Genomic DNA, 16,815 nt, shown 5'->3' with positions numbered 1-16,815 from the left:
AACAACGATGCGATAGACTGTTGCGTGCGTTCGCGAATACGACCGCGATAAATCATCGTTTATCAGTGGGGGTCCGACTAGTTATCGCAGCCGACTTTCTTCCAAAGTAATCGTCGGAGAAACTGGGTCTAATATCGCGGTTAAAAATTGCACGCCATTCGTTCGTTAGGCTGACTGAAGGGGCTGCTTCGGCGTGAATTGTATATCCCCTTCGAGAAACTTATTTTCCAGATGTCTTAGGGTACTTAAGACTCTGATATTCAAAGATATTTAATATTTAAATTTCTCCTTAATCTCTTACTTTATGAGTCTTTCTATTATTCTACGTGTTGCCATTTGCATTTATCGTTTTAACATGCTGTCGGATGGAAAATGATATAGTACGAGTAATTTGTATTCAGAAATCTTCTAGCAAGCTTGTAATATGAAATTAAACTCGGAATTGACGTTCAAATTGGTTAGAGGTATACGTGTTTATCTTTATCGTACTTGCATCGATGAAAAATATCCTACGTAGACTTTATACTCGGCTGTTCTATAAAACCTCTTTTGTTTTTAAGTTTGTTAGAAATATGCCTCATCTTTGTCGCGTTTAGATAGATATACAATACACAAGATCAAATTTCTTTTGTGAATTTTCAAATGTTTTTAATCTCTAAATTGTTCTGTAACTTTACGAGCAATTTTCACATTCCATCGAATTTTAAATCCATGAAAAAGGGGTCTCCTCTTTGCCTCGTTTAAAAATCTACTAGATTTTCCGTAATCTTGCATTTTGATAAATTTGATCTCTGTAATACACGCGTAAAATAAAACGTACAATTGTATATTAAATTTATATGGTCCTATAAAAAATTCCCGCTTGGATATATGCTACGGTGCATTTTTTAAAATATAGCGCCTTTGTTCGATCTATAAACGCCAACAGAGGCACGAATTCGCATTAAATTACGCCTATTGAGCTCGCACCACATAATAAACTCGTACAATTATCATAGACGGCGTCTAACGCGTTTGATTTCGCATTCGAGTTTGTCATACGACAGGCATGCGATGCTCGTAACGAGTAATCGCGTTTGTCGAGTTGTCCCGACTGGAACAGTCGCGGACGGCTGCACGTGTCCAAGAAAGGTGTCGTAAGACGAAACGCGCGAATCGTATAGCTACGAACAAAGAAGTTCTCGATGGTTGGATGCCAGAACGCTCTCTGGAAAGTTTGTAATTTTGTATTTTATTTTTTATTATCGTCCACACACGAAAAGCTGGTTCCGCGGTTTATCGCTATTACAGAGGATATTTAAGTATTTTTGTTACATTTAACATCGAACATTATTTATGTTCGTCGTATTATCCTAATTGTAATCGTCCATGTATAGAACATTTAGAAACATATCGGAGACTGGAGGGAATTCTATTGCGAAGGATATTTTGTAATTGCAAAGAAGGTCGGATATGTTCTACAGAAACACAAATGTAAGAACAAATTTTCGCTAAATCGAATCGTTTCAGGAAAATTCCAATTGTAAGTTGATGTAGAACTGGGAAAGAACTTCCATAAACTTCTATAGGACCACGAATACGGAAAGAAAAGTAACTAAGAAAGCTATAAAAGCGTGTCCATTAAATTCTGCCTCTTCTTCCATCGAATCGAGGAGTTGAAGAACTAAATGAAGCTTCTATCTCTTCTTCACGTGCATACATCGTTCGCAATTTCGACTGCTCGATTCATCGATATCATCATTCGCCAACGAGATATTTCCAGGCACGTGTCGCAGCACGAGTAAACTGTGCGCGTGACAACGCGCAATAAAGCGTAAAATGTTCGATCGACGTCCCCATCGATTGTACACCCTGAAAGGTTCGCGAGGAACGGCGTGGTCCCTTGAGCGAAACAAGAACCTAGACCGCTTCGATCCACCTTCGTATTCGCCTTCCTAATTTCCAGGACTGTCGAGACACAGAACCCAGAATTCATTCGACGATCCGACGTTGTCTGTTTCAGAGGAAATGCACAAATTTATAGCGGAACAGCTGAACACGTCGCGCGTGCCGCTCTGCATAAATCCGCAGTCCGCGGCGTTCAAGAGCTTCGCAAGGTAAGCCGTAGGTGGCGAATCGTCCAGATTATAAAACGATCGATTATAACAAAATAAAATATAAAGAAAAGCAGGCTATGACTCTATGTTGGTTAGCATATAGGAGAAAAGGAATACCGAGTTTCGGCTTGGTTAATAGGGAAAGATTTAAGATAAGAACGAGGAGACCGGGTCCTCGAGAATCGAAGAGCCTCCTTTCACCGAATTTTTCCCTACCCTCGATATCACCAGTGTCCACCGAATCCTTTCTCCTTTGAACGACCAATTATATTAAAAAGCCAAGACCAATTCGAATTTCGCGCAAGGTTAGAAAGGAAACAAAGAAAATAAATGAATAAACAAGTGAACGCAGAGGATCGAGGGAGTTTGGGTGGGTGGGCGGGCAGGGGGAGAGGCGTGTGCGCGTGGAAAAAAGGAGAGAAAGGGTTCGCAGAGGGGCACACACCCGTATATACACTGTGTGTTGCCTCCCCTGCCCCACCTGTCGAAGTCGATGCGGTAAGAACAAGCCGGATTAAAATAAAAGGCAAAAAAAAAAAGAAAGTGGAAAGGAAAAGAGGACAAAAGAGAAAGAGGGAAAGAATGAAAGAAGAAGAGAAAAAAGGCAGCGGAGCGGGCACAAGGGCGTATCGTAGACGGAAATTAAAAACCGTGAAGAATGAGAAAGAGAGAAGAAAGAGCGGAAAAAGAGAGCTGATGGGGTGGTAAAGGGATGGTAAAGGGGTGGAGAGAGAGAGAGGGTCGAGGCGAAACGATCGAAACGAGCCAGGAGAGAACGATCTTTTGTCCCTCGACGACCCTTCCTCGTCGACGTCCTTTTGCCGTTTTGACCCTCGGAAACCAACCAAAAACTCCGGCCGGTTCTTCCACTGTTTTCGTTAGTACTGGGAAACGATTAAGAAATTAACCCCCGCGTTTTGTCGCGTTGTCTTTCTGTCGTAATTTTTTCTTTTTGCTGTGTATATATGTATACACACATATATGTACATATGTATGTGTATATATATATACGCAGATGTAGCCATGTATACGTTCTATACCGTGAAAGTATCAGTAAAACGATCGAACACATTATCGTCGCCATCTGTCCCGATACGCAGCGAAAGAAAGAAATATCGAGCGCAAGAAGAAAATTCGAAAAAAAGGAGTTAAACCCACCCCTGCTCTCGTCGCAATTCTACAAAAGACACAGAGAAATAGAAAGTAAGAACGAAATTTTAAGATAAAAGAGGGTACCATGAGAAAGAAAAGGGTCGTCAAAGTCAAATGTAAAAGAGGGTCGAAAAGAAAGACTTGTAACGTGCTTAGAAGTTACGATAGATGCAATTAATACCCTAGTCCCTTAAGAAAGTAAAAATGAACGAATAAAAAAAAAAAAAAAAAGAAAAAAAAGTTAGAAAAAAAATTCATTCTTTCTTTTCATATGTGATCTTGAAGTGTGTAACATTATTTCTCGTGTTGCTTACTGCCGTCAAGTTAGAGCAAGCCGATCGCCGACCCAGCGCCCTACGCCGCGTATACGTACACGTTACTACCACTACCAGTACCGAATCAGCTATCTACCACTGTCAGCTACTATCGACTACTACCGCTATCGTCTACCACTACTACTACTACCGCTACTACCACTACTACTACCACTACTACTACCAATCGTGTTACGTCTCCTCCTGAACGAACCGAACGAACAGAGAGTCAGCTCTAGGCGGCGTGACCTCGCTCGCTGAGGTACTTGAACAAACCATTTTACCAAGCATATCTTTTTTGCATTTTCTGTTTCTTACTTATTATCATATATCTATTCGTCTTTTTTTCCCAATTACGACCATTTCGCCCTCCTTTTTCTTGTTTCTTCTATTGTATATTTCTTCTTACTCGTTTTTCTTCGTCAGTTTTTCGTTCCATCCTCCTTGATCAAGGTATCGTTATATAGTATAATATTATATTCGTCGTACTGTTTAACTCTCGCCTTGCTTCTTACGTATACTTTCTTTTCTCTTTTCTTTCTTCTTTTAATTACATAGAGACTTTTGTATGATTGATACTGTGTATATAAAAATATGCAAATATATATATATGTATATATACATATATATATGTTGATGAAGTGAGTTTAAGGAATGTAGTCGAATAGCAGGTTAATACGTAGGTGTATTATGTATATGTATATATATATAGTATATGTATATATATATATATGTATGGTGGATCCTCGTGAGACACACGTTGCCGGATGCACGCCAGCGACCAGCTCCGCTCGACCGACTTCCGATCCGCGCCTGACACGATTCAAGAAGCCTTCGTTGGCTACTTGGAATCGTAAATCTCCTATAATTCAGTTTGCTCTCTTCCCCATTGGCCCGTTCCTCGAAGATTTGCTAATTTTATCGATCGGTCGATCGATCGATCGACTCGCTCCCAATGTCCAACGCGTTTAAACCACGTTAACGTTTACTTTCAAAGAAATGGAATTAACCTTTTCATAGGCGGTGGAAATTATTTTTCCCTGTAATTAGAGTCACGCGTGTGAGTAATGTGAAAATATATTCACGTTTATAGAGAGTGCAGCCTTTATTGAACATTAATTTAATAAAATATTGCCGATATGAACGGTGGGAACATTTGCATGCTACTTGAAAGCGATGCTGTAGGAAAGAAATAAATTGATTTTAGTAAAATATAATAATGGTCTATTTAATAAGTTTTCTATCGAAATTTACCTTTTCGCGGAAATTTAAGATCAATGGCCGAGGCTCAGAGATCGAACGTTAGTACCCAAAGTTCAGAAAGTTAATATAAATCGACGAATTAACAAATTGTTAATCTTCGCAAATTTTTCGCAATCTTCGATATGAATTTTTAGCAAAGCGTATGAATAAATCTGTTATCCAAATACCTTTCATCTTTCAACGACTCTAGCGTTAAATTATATTTGTGAAAGGATCGACAGCACGAAATTGCTTATTAAGAAATTCGAGGAAAGTAATAGGAAACGAATTGCAAAAAGCGATGTCTTCTCCTTTCTTCGAGAGGGAATTCTTCACGTTCCCTGGTGCGTGCGTACAACGTTTTTTTTCAGACGTTTAAATGGCCTCTTAGAGTAACCAGTTATACATAGCAGGGCGACACTCGACGCCTCCACTTCTAAATACCGCGATAAAGATAAAGAGGCGCGGATGCCTCCCCGAGGAGGAATTCAACCGCCTTTCGTCGACGTTCCGTCGTAGGAACGCGACGAGCTCTGCTAATTAACGACAGTTTGGCGTACGAGCAATTAACGAGCGAAAGCTTTAAATCGGGTCGAAACGATACGCGTAGAAAATCTCCAACGATCGTATTTCCTTCCATGTAATCGTTCAGATATTAACAGATAAGATTAAACGTTTTGCTTCTGAACTTAGCTCGACGATCTTCGAGGAACACGTACTTTAATATTATTACGTTGTATTACATTATATATTATAATATAAAATTAATAAGATAAATAAAAAAAGAACGAATGTATGTTAACGACTCATTATGACAATTGTCCTATGTAATTCTATAATAATATTATATTTACATTATGTTATTATCATATACAATATGAATAATCGAGAAACTATGTAAGCACGTAATTGTTTAAAATGTCCATCGATCGTGGAGGAACGTGTCGCAAATCCATGTTTATATTTAATTATATTTAAGTGGCTGGTCGCTGGTGCGTTTTTACGTTTTTGATCGTGAGTCGCTGTGAAAGTGGTACTTGTAAATAACGCTGAGAGAGAACGGCTGAAAAGAGCGCTTTGTTGGACACGAGGAGTGTAAAAAGGCCTGATCAACCATGCAGCCTTCAGTTGAAAGAAACGGGCCCGAGGAGAGAAAAGAATTCGGAAAATAAATAAATAAAGCGATTGAACGGATCGTGTCGCGATTCATCGAGAATCGGATGAACGGGACGAAGAGAAACGACACGGGAAACGAAACTCTCTTTCGTGATGCACCTGGGTAGATCGAGATCATCTGCCATCATCCTCTCCTCTAAATCAACTTCCTGAATATCAATTTTATCCTAGAAAAGTAATTCCACAAAATAGCCTAACATTTTCCCTGAGAATACTTCAATACATTGCTCGATAGTATCGAAATAGTAGGAGAGTAGACAAATTTTCCTGATTCATCGAAGAATGATCCTCGTTGATATCCATGAAATCCATAATTCTTTCAAATTACCGATTTTCGACTGGAAGTCCTGGCGTGATCTGGCTGTTGGCACAATGACCGTAATCTTCGAGTCGATTTGAATATTTTTCAACAAAACTACGTGTTTTTTCCTTTTTTTTTTTTTGGAAAACATTCGGGTACTGAAAAAAGGGGAAGAAAAATGATTTTTTAAAATATCAATATCTTCCGTGGCTTTTTCATTTCGATCAAACTCTCTCCGTAGCGTTACCCACGATGCAGACATTTTTTTTACACTGATTTTGTTCATCGTTTTTGTTTTTTGTACGTTGTGTGTATGATTCTTTTTTTTTTGTCTTGATCTCCATTCTATTTTGCGTAGATTGTGCGGTACAATGGTAGAAATGTTGCGAGGTTGAAAAACAAAATTTTTGTGTATCGCGGAGGCCGCGCAAACTGTACGCGTGCACGTGATACTAAACTAAGAAGCAGGAGACCCGCGAAGCCATTACTGTCATTTCGCCAAGTCCGGGACGCGACATGGGTTTCGGCGGAAATTTTGTCGACCCTCGGATTTGCTTTGTCAAGAGAGCTACGTGTACCGCGGTTCCAGTTAACCAAGGGAACTTTGCTAAATCATCCATTTTTTCGAAAGTTTGCTCGACCAATCTCTAAGCGTCCTCTGTTGATAATTTACTTTTCGTGCAAATTCGTCGTTTCAATTTTATCACGTCCCATTATTATAATCTTAATCCTTCGTAATAATTTTCGAAATATTTAAGCTGCAAGCAAAATTTCAATTCGCCAGCTTTTAATAGTTTTAACAATTGGGCCAACTAAATATTGGATAGCGAAGAGGAGAGATGTCGGTAACTAGTAGACTGCGGGTTTTTACATTTATGGGAAACTTGAAGCTGCAGAAATACCTAAAATACGATATACGTGATATACAAAAGTATGTGAAATATTGAAATATCTAATAGTCGCAGTCTAATAATGAATCTTGGATTTATTACGAAATTTTTTTAAAATTCGCAACATTACGAAAATTTGTATGGAAGAAAACAGATCCGAGAATATTATAGTATTATTAAAAACAATGATAATAAATAAAATAAAATACTACAAACAAAAAAAAACAGCGAAGTTCCTCAGCATTTCCTTCTTTCATCGCGTGTATACTTGAAAATTAATGGGAGCCACGTTTTCCACGAAATTCGAGGCTGGGGGGGCGAGCGGAATAACGCGAAAAACGTTCGCATGCAAACGAGCTGCAGCCTGACACGCGCGGCGTCGCTTTTATCCTGTCGGCCGCGGAGAAAGCGACGGGATCATTTTTTCAAAGCCTAGAAATAAATTCCGACGCAGTGGAGGTCGAAGATCCACCGATTTCGAGACGAGACGAGAAAGTTGTGGCCGGGGGTGAATTCGAGAAACAAAGAAACGAAAAAAAAAAAAAAAAAGAAAAAATAGTAGCTTATTCCCTTTTTGACCGCTTTTGTTTCCGTGCTATTTTCACGACTGACTTTTCCCGCGAGCTTGGCAAAGCAAAGCGAAAGGCCGGTGACAGAGACAGAAATTGGAGACGCGCGTATCGAGAGGGAGGAACCGGGCGAGAAAGTTGCAAGCGGGCTTAAAGGGTGGCTAAAAAAACGGCGACTACGTGAAGGGGAGACGTTGCAAGGAACGGACGAGACAAATGGGTAAAGAGAGCTAAAAAGAGAGACGTCGAAATAATAGAAAAGAAAAGAGATATCTTCGAGAATCTTAGTGAGAATGTATGTGCCATTTAAAAGCCACATTGATCAACTGCATACATTGAAAAACAGAGAAAGGTAAAACGGCGTTGCAAAATCTTTGTTACCTCTTTTCTCTTTTAATTTTATATTATTTACAGTATCTTCAGATTCTGGATCTTTACGTAAATTCATGCTACTATGAAATTTGGTTTTCACCGTCTAAATGTTATACCTAGAAGTACAGTGACTTTAAAAATATTATATGGTTTTGTATATTGCGTACACTCTGTATATTCCTGTGTATTAAAATATTTCATAAATGCGTGTAATTCTACGGTTAAACGTTCTTCTTGATAAATGAACTTATAGAAGTGAGTATTGACTTTCAAGAATTAAGTATTAATCGAGTATCTGTTGTAACGAAATACAAACAGATTTACAAACAGCAAAGTTGATTAATTTGGCTTGTGAGAGTCTCGTGTGAAGTATCGAAGAAGAAAAAGAATAACGATATAGAATCATGATTAACGGCCGGCTGTCACACATGCTGACAGCTGCATGGAAATCAGATGAAGCGTTTTTATTCTGTTGTTCAACTCCAGACCTGTCGGTTGCATCTCCCTTTTATCCGTTGTCTTCCCGGCAACGTAAAATTTGAAGAGTCGAGTCTCGCGAGCTATTTGGATATCTTGTTCACGGACTGAAACGCTTCCGAAAGTAACAATCAAAGTTTACACAGTGACAAATTCAAACGCCGCTCGCGCGTTACGATACAGTTTCAATGACGGAAGATGAGAAAAGAGCGTGACAAAGAACGATTTATCCGATACGAAATGTCCACGCGACTCTTCGAATCGATCGTCACGAGAACGCAGAGCGTTTCCTCGGTCGAGAGTATCGAGAAGTCGATGAACGATGCGGTCCGTTGGTAGTTTTGGAGCCATAGCTGCCATAGCGAATTTATTCGACCGTGTCCGCACTTGTTCCGTTCATTCGTCGAGTAATACAGTACATAAAAACGACATTAATTAACACATACGTAATTCGTAGAAGTAAAGCAGTATGATACACGCTTGAGGCACACGGTAGAAAAATGAAAATATAGTCTATGAATCCTGTAGTTAATTCATTTTCTAGAAGAACCACGAATTCTCAAAGATTTGGTGAGTCGATTCTTTTGTTTTCATAAAAATCCCTTTCTTCGGGCCAATCGTTGCGGAATGTATTTTAGTTTGCCATATCCGTTTTCTCTTTTTTTTTTTTTTTTTGTTCTTTTCATTTTTCTACTTTTATTTTGTATCATTTCTTTTTTTTTTTTTTCATCACACCACTATACGATCTACCGTAACTCTAGTTGAGTTTTTACGTTGTTACATCCTCTCACCGATTGTATTTCGACACTTTCGAGACGCACTGCTGCCACTCGTTGACGATATGCTGCCCCCATCCCTTTTTACCACCATATGTCATCCCTTTATCCGATTGTTTAGCCGACGAAACTCGAAGTGCCGTTTGAACGAATGCTTTCGACGATTGTCCACGTAAAAAGAAAAATCCTTTCTAATAGCGAGAAGCACTTTGCACTTTCGTCGTGTACCGATCTTAGTGTTCAAATCTCTGCGCGCGAGGGTATCGTCGAGCCATCGATACACTTAATCGGTTTTATATTATCAACCGCGTAGATGAATCGCAGGAAATGGGATCGATCTGAAGATGTGAAACTGTATGTTATAATTAGTGCTGTGTTGTCAAAGTTGCAGAAGATAAAAAGAATTCGTGGACACGACTCGTTGATCTTGGCTCGAAGATACCCTCGACTGTGGGGCTTAGTAAAGCTGCTCTAAAATGCACGAAGAGGACCAAGAAGATGTTTATAACGATGTTTAGAAAGAAAATGCTGTTTTTTCCTCATTTTACCAAGTCCCTAATCCGGCGTGTTTCGTTCGAAACACGGCACAGATAGCCGGAGATTTGAAAAAGTAGCTACACACCCCTGTTTCTCCCGCAAGTCTCACTTGAGAGAATATACACACCCCCGAGTAACGATCGAAAAAAGCACATGAACGATAAAAAGAAAAAGTACGAAATAAAAAAGATAAAACGAACGAACAAAAAAAAAAAAAAACACATAAAAAAAGACTTGTTTTCTTTAAAATGGCAAGCACTAATGATCTGTTCGTACGACTTGCAGCTCCACGGTGGCTCATCCCTCGGAATTGCCACCCTCTCCTCATCAGTGGGAATAAAAATCTCCGAAATCGCGAAAGCTGATGACGAACGCGCGGCCGAGTATTCGCTTCGCTGGAAGACAGATGTTGAAGAATTTTCGACAGCCTGAAGAAGAAGAGTGAGAAAGGACGAGGGAAAGAGATGGACAAAGTGAGACAAGGATGGAACGAAGAAGAGGAAACAGGCTGGGAAAAGGGCGAAGAAAAGAGAGAAAAGCGAATTCGGAGAAAGAAGATGGGAAGAAAGGAGAAGAAGAAGAAGAGCCAAGAGAGACAATAGACTGCCGAGCGCTGAAGCCTCAATTTTCGACTAGCTGATATGTATATACATAGACACGTGTATGTATATAGATATCTATAAATATATATTATACATACCGCTGTATACATACGAGAGGGAGCCTAGGAAGAAAAAAATGTACCGAAATACAAAGGCGCACGATACGAAGAGCACAGTCAAAGGATTGATACACAGAAGAAGAAGAAGAGGAAGAAGAAGAGAAAAGAAGAAGGTGAATCAGTTTCGAGGGATTGCAGTTTGATCAACTAGAGAAGAAAAGGATAAAAGAAAAGGAGGACGTTACGTAGTTTGTAAGGGAGGGTCGAAAAGACGGGCCAGTCTTCTTTTATTTTCTTTTCTTTTTAGATTTTACACGCTTCTATCATTAATGTACATGTACACATGTAAAACACGGCCGCTGTGGCGCGTTTCCAACGATCGATCAACACGGGAGAAAGGTGACCAGGATCGATTGCTCCTTCGTCGAACGTGTTCGACTAATTATTCCATGAATAATCATGTGTAATGTGTAAATATATATTTATATATATATATATGTACATATACATATATATACATATATATATATAAATGTATGCATGTAAAATATATATATATATAAATATATATATATGTATGTAAAATATATATACATATATATATATATATTTTACACGGTCTCTCCATCGGTAAATTTGAGAAGCGAAAAGAAGCGTTTCAGAGTACTTCGCGAGTACTCCAGTTTACCTTGTACCTGCTGAAGCGAAATTGTGGATGAGGAGAACCGTGTTAGCAAAAGGATGAAACATGATCCATAGGATCGATCGATGGCCCCTTTCGTTCCTGAATTTTTCAACGAAACGCTCAGCGCCACCCTAGGATGCATTAAAATCGGTTCGTAAACGTTTGTAATTAGCGTGTCCTTTTGAGATAGCGCACACACGACCGAGCCACTTCGTCGAAGAAAGGAGAACTCGAGCGAGAAGCTGCATGTAAGGCGAAGACGGAGGAAGCAGAGTCGCGAATCATGGACAGAGTCAGGATTTTCAAAGCTTTGCATGACGCATTGCGGTGCAAATCTTAACTCCAAATGGGATGTGTCTTGAACAAAATTGGAATTGGATCGTAGAGAAATCATTCGAAGTTTCAAAGAAGTAGACATAGTTCTCTGTTACGCTAGGAGTCCTTTATTTGGGCGGAATGTTTCAAGAACTCTAATATAAATCGTTCGTTATAGTTTGAGAACCATATAATTTAAGGACATCGACGATTTGACATGCTCGAATAAAGGGAAGAAAGCTATGGATAACGAAGAGAACGACGATCTACGAGTATTGTATTCGATGATCTCGATGAATCCTGATGTTCGATCGATGCAACGATCGCGTCCATGGACTACGATCTAGAATTAGATCCTCGCGCTGATCTGCAAACGGCCGAAGACTCTTTTAAGAAGATACAACATCTGTTGGCCGAGATATTCGCGGTGAAGAGCGAACTTCCGTTTGCTGAAGTGCAGTGGACACGCAAAAGCTGGGCTCTAGCTTCCGTATCAGTCGCTGCGAACATTTAGTTTATTTAGCGAGTTACGAACAGCAGAGATTCTTTGATCCGTGGTGATCTCTATCAAAGTGAAAGATAGGTTTTTTAAATGAGAATTCGAACGGTTCTCATCGTTTCACGGCGTCGTTCTCCATTAAGAGATATTCTACTATAGTTAGATCGTTGTTTGTAAAAATGGGACGACGTCGCCCCTCTCTGGTAATTAGAGAAGCCACCTTGTTCCGAAGTTAATTGGGAATCGCGTGCATTTCTAGAAGATACGACGCTGTATTCGCGTGTGGTGGATCGCACGCGATTTTATTCCAATAAATAAATGCACTGCCGACGAATAGTGGCGATCACGACGGTATTCGTGAACTGAAGGAGAGCTCAAGGAGCGAAGAACACAGCGTTTGAATGGAAGAAGCGATCCCTAAAAAGAATCGAAGATGAAGGATTTGTTCGACGTTGTCCAGAGAGTCGTCTTTGATGTATAGATAAATAGACGTTCTAGTTTAATTTACCACGAACTTTATGTTAGAGCGCTTCCGTGCGAGATCTCGCTTTGGTTTTTTCATTCTTTTTAGACGCGAATGGTCGCTTACGGCCTCCGGAGTGTAGAATTAGAATGTTCGTTCTACTTTCCGAATCTGATTGCGTTTGAATTACTTAGTTTCGTTCTTCTTACGTATAAACACGTTGTTCACGTGTTACGATCGATTATTGTAATTGTCCTAACAAGAAAGTTTTACGTCTTGGCCAGGACAAAGTAATCGTAGTTCAGATCACGTCGAAAGTGTTTGTAATACCATTAGTAGTTAACAATTACCATTATACCATGAATTCGAACGCACTCTGAGGCCGGACGAGCGCGCGGTACACATAATTACGTTCTGAGTGTGATTTTACTTTAAGGAAACTTAGGTAGCCAGTAGATTTTCACGAGAATTACCGTAAGGATTTTTAGGTAGCGATTTAACGTTAGTAGCAGAAAGAAAAAATAATTGGAAGCTCGTTTTTTATTATTATGGGCGACAAAGACGAGAAAGCAACGCATGTGTTCTCTTTTTTACGCAGACTCAACTAATTTCTACTATAAAACCATTTATTCGCGTGATCACGAATAAATACAAAAAAACACGTAACGATTATCGTTTAAGTAACCCTTGGCGAAAAGGGAGTTAATATAGAGAAGGAATCGCTCGGTTTTAGGGAGAGAATTTTAACGAGAACGAGAAACAGCTGCTTCTTCCGAGACACGAAAAAAAGACATGCATTTCTTTTCGAACGATCGATCAAGACCGTCGATTTTTACGATTCGGAGCAATAGAAGTGTGTACGTTTAATCGAGGTTTTGCAAGGGAAAAAATATTCAAATCGAAACCATTTACTCTCTGCAAACAATAGATGTACAGGAAATAAAAGCGAACATAGTCTATTAAATATATAATGAAGTTAATGTTTAAACGCGCGATCGCGATTTGCCCAGGCATGTACTAAATGTTCGGAGACGATATTGAAAATGTTACGATCTTGTATCCTTTCTTCGTGGAAGTTTTCTGGTTTTGTAGAATTTAAATAATACCGGTCTGATCGTTTCGGCTAGCTGAAGCGCTTCTTCTCGTCATATGTAAATACGTCATCGCGTTCACCATGTACATATATATTACTAGTTCATAAACTAAATCACCTCAATCAGAGACCAGCAAACGTGGCCCGCGGAATGCGAAATTTTCGTCGTGTCTAATCGCAGACAAGCAACAATAGCTACATGCAGTAGCTACGTAAGATGATGAGTTTATGAAACGTGAAAAGTCGCCTCTTTGTTGTTCAACTGTGAAACGATTACACGCAGCGAAACGATGTCGCCTTAATTAGAAACAGTGGAAATTTAAACAAATCCCACGTATCACGAATATTTGGACGGACAGTAATGTTCCTCTTAGATCTTTTCTTTCATTCTTATTCTTTGTATTCTGCTACAATGGTGTGGAAATTGCTTTCCGAATAAGATATGGAAAAAACGTTGTGTATCTAAAATTAGAAAATGAAAAGAGAACAGAAGGTTACTGAATAAATAAATTCACAAATACATTTAGAATCCTTTCCCTTTAGAAACGAAATATTGTATTTTAAATTGTTTGATTGGAAAAGCATACTAGTGTTACCGATCGATTGTAATTGAAGAAATCTTGGGGTGCAAAAGACGAGATTTCCTCGAGACTGATATTTTAATTATTCAACGATTATAAATCTAACTTTCCACTTTCGTAGCACAATTAAAGTGACTTCTGGAAAAAGGACTCATAAAACGAAACGATGAGTTGGATAAATTGTATTAGAAATTTTAGTCTCTCAATGTTAGCCACTTTCTTATTTTCATATTTACAAGGAAGAATTTAAAAAAATCTCATAACGATTCAATCTGTAGCCTAAGAAATATACTCGATATTTGTCAAACGTGAAACATATTTGTCATAAATCCATAGACTCCTATTCCAGAGAGCTCTTTAACTATTATTGTTTAATGCGTGCCAATGTAAAAAAGGTTCACCTTATTTTATCGCGGACTTTTACGTCTGGACCCGATGCTCTTTTATCTTTTAACAGCCTTTTGAACAATTCGCGAAAAACTCTAGGCTTGACTTCCGCGAATTTTACTCGTCAGTCTCGTGGAACGCTCGTTCTCGCCGATGGAAAGTGCGAGAACGCTTTCAAGCGATTGGTTAGGATAAAAGAAAAAAGAAACGAAAGAAAGGAAAGAAGTGAGTGAAGAAAGGGTAGGGATTTATCCAGGACCCTTTCTAAGCGATAAGTGGTGAAAGAGGAACACCGTGGTTCCGTCCAAGTTTCGCAACGGTCCGATTTGCAATTTGATTAATTACAAGAGGAAGCGTGGGGATGAAAGGAGTGTGAGAAGATAGCGGAGAAAGAAACGAAGGGAAAGTTTGAGTGTACGTTTGAGTGTGTGCGCGCGTGTACCCGAGGGAATGAAAGGGAATGGAGCGAGTGTGAGCGCGTGAAATTTAATGTTTCCTATTAAATGAGAAAAAAATTTACAGATAATACATAGACGATTACTTAAACAAGATTTGTAAATACGTAGCTCACTGTAGCTGGTCAGTTGGGCATTTAACGATATACACTTCGAGATAAAGAAAGCAGGCGACAAAAAAAAAAAAACGAAGTAGCAAACAAACGAAAAAGAAAAGAAGAAAAATGATAATTAAAGAAGGAGGGAAATTTGAAAACACATTGAAGAGAGAAGAATAAAAAGAAAAAAAAAACAAAGAACGATACATAGAGATACATTACTCTCTTCGCGTTATTACACACACATACAAGTATATAGTACACACACACACAAATACACGTACACGCATGTAACAGAAACAAACATTTTTTGGAAAATTAATGGGATGGCATGTTTTGTTGGTTCTCGATCGCAATGAGAACGACGGAACATAAATGAATGATAACTAGGTGAGGCTAGGTGATAATTCATAAGTCGTAAAATACCTACGTTATTAGATAATGATGATATTAGACAATTAAGCGACAAGAAAGAAAAAATCCACGTATACTTCACACTAGCAAATATGCCTTCGTTATGGAAAGTGGCTGGCACGTGATGCACCAAACAATAAAGTTGCTACGGATTAAAAAAAGAAAGAAAAACTAGTAAAAAAGACGACTGCAAAACGGTGGGTCTCTTGTCTCCGATTTGGCACGTCATTATTCTTTTTTTCTTTTTACCTAGTTTCCTTCCTTTCCAACCTTTTTCATTTTTCTCTGCCTCTTTCTATTTTTTATTTTCAGTTCTCTGTCTCTAGCACTGTCGGTTGGAACACGTCTCTTTCACAGGTTTTACACCCGCACCGTTCTTTCCTTCGACAAACCATGGCACCGGATTCAGCTCAGCTTTGCTTTCAGCTACTTTCGTTTCTGCTCGGAGAGACACAGCCAGTCGGTTAGTAACGATACGAGGATACAAAAACTGCCAAGACACCAGTCTATTTCCTAATTTCATGACAGTCAGCCACACGAAGTTCAAATAAATAAACTAGAAGTTAGGGCTGTACTTAAAACACGTTTTATAGTTCCTTGAACCTTCCCTGGAATCCTCCTCACATCAACCCAACACTTCACCGCTTTTACTCAAGATCACTATGAACAGTATTGGATCCTCAAATTCGCTTCCAATGAATAATTTCTAATGAAGCCTGTGAAGTCTGAATCAAGTATGAAACCTCAAAAGGGCGTTATAAAAGGCACCCTTGTAAATTAAAAAAAAAAAATCTAAAGAGAACCGCTATATTATAAAATGTATAAAATACGATATAACGTCATTGTCCCCACACTAGTAGGTGCCCCAACTAGTAAGTCCACCACACGACCGACTGGCGTGTCTCTCTGAGATCCCTGCAATTAATTGGTCCACAATTAATCCACAATTGGTCCACAACACGCACGCACCAGATTCTTGGTGGCCAAGAGACGAGACAAGAGTGACGCAGATTTCGCGTCCTTTCTCTCGAACGATTTTTGTCCCTTGATACGAAATACGGGAAAAGGGAGAAACCAAGATTAGAAAGCTAAGCACTTTTCGACTTTCGCGTGTACAATGAATAGCCGAGCGTACTTTTTTCTTTTTTTTTTTTTTTTTTGTTAAGGGACGACAGAAGGGAATAAGAAGGGAAGAGAAGCAGGAAATTCTGTCGCCGTCTTCGTATCGTTGTAGCGTCGTAGCGGAAGATGATAAACGTGAC

The 16,815-nt window shown here is 39.2% G+C and overlaps 1 protein-coding gene and 1 long non-coding RNA gene across 3 annotated transcripts in view; one reads left to right on the top strand and one right to left on the bottom strand.

The window, feature by feature from the left end:
• Window positions 1–15,340, top strand: part of LOC126915993 (serine/threonine-protein kinase NLK) — a 218,200-nt gene extending 202,860 nt beyond the window's left edge. The window contains exons 9-11 of one of the 2 annotated variants that reach the window (XR_007710392.1): window positions 2,003–2,096; window positions 3,573–3,824; window positions 10,188–15,340. Coding sequence is in view for 1 of the 2 variants with exons in the window: in XM_050721322.1 (XP_050577279.1) it covers window positions 2,003–2,096; window positions 10,188–10,242 (149 nt within the window). In the remaining variant the exon portion in view is untranslated. The remainder of the gene's footprint in view (window positions 1–2,002; window positions 2,097–3,572; window positions 3,825–10,187) is intronic. The other variant, XM_050721322.1, reaches the window with a different exon arrangement.
• LOC126916045 (uncharacterized) overlaps window positions 1–16,815 on the bottom strand; it is a 57,076-nt gene that overhangs the window by 26,663 nt on the left and 13,598 nt on the right. The window lies entirely within an intron of this gene.

Source organism: Bombus affinis, chromosome 5 (assembly GCF_024516045.1).
Source record: "Bombus affinis isolate iyBomAffi1 chromosome 5, iyBomAffi1.2, whole genome shotgun sequence".
NCBI lineage: Eukaryota > Metazoa > Arthropoda > Insecta > Hymenoptera > Apidae > Bombus > Bombus affinis.
The sequence above is the reverse complement of the archived record's forward strand: the minus strand, read 5'-3'. Positions and strand labels throughout refer to the sequence as shown.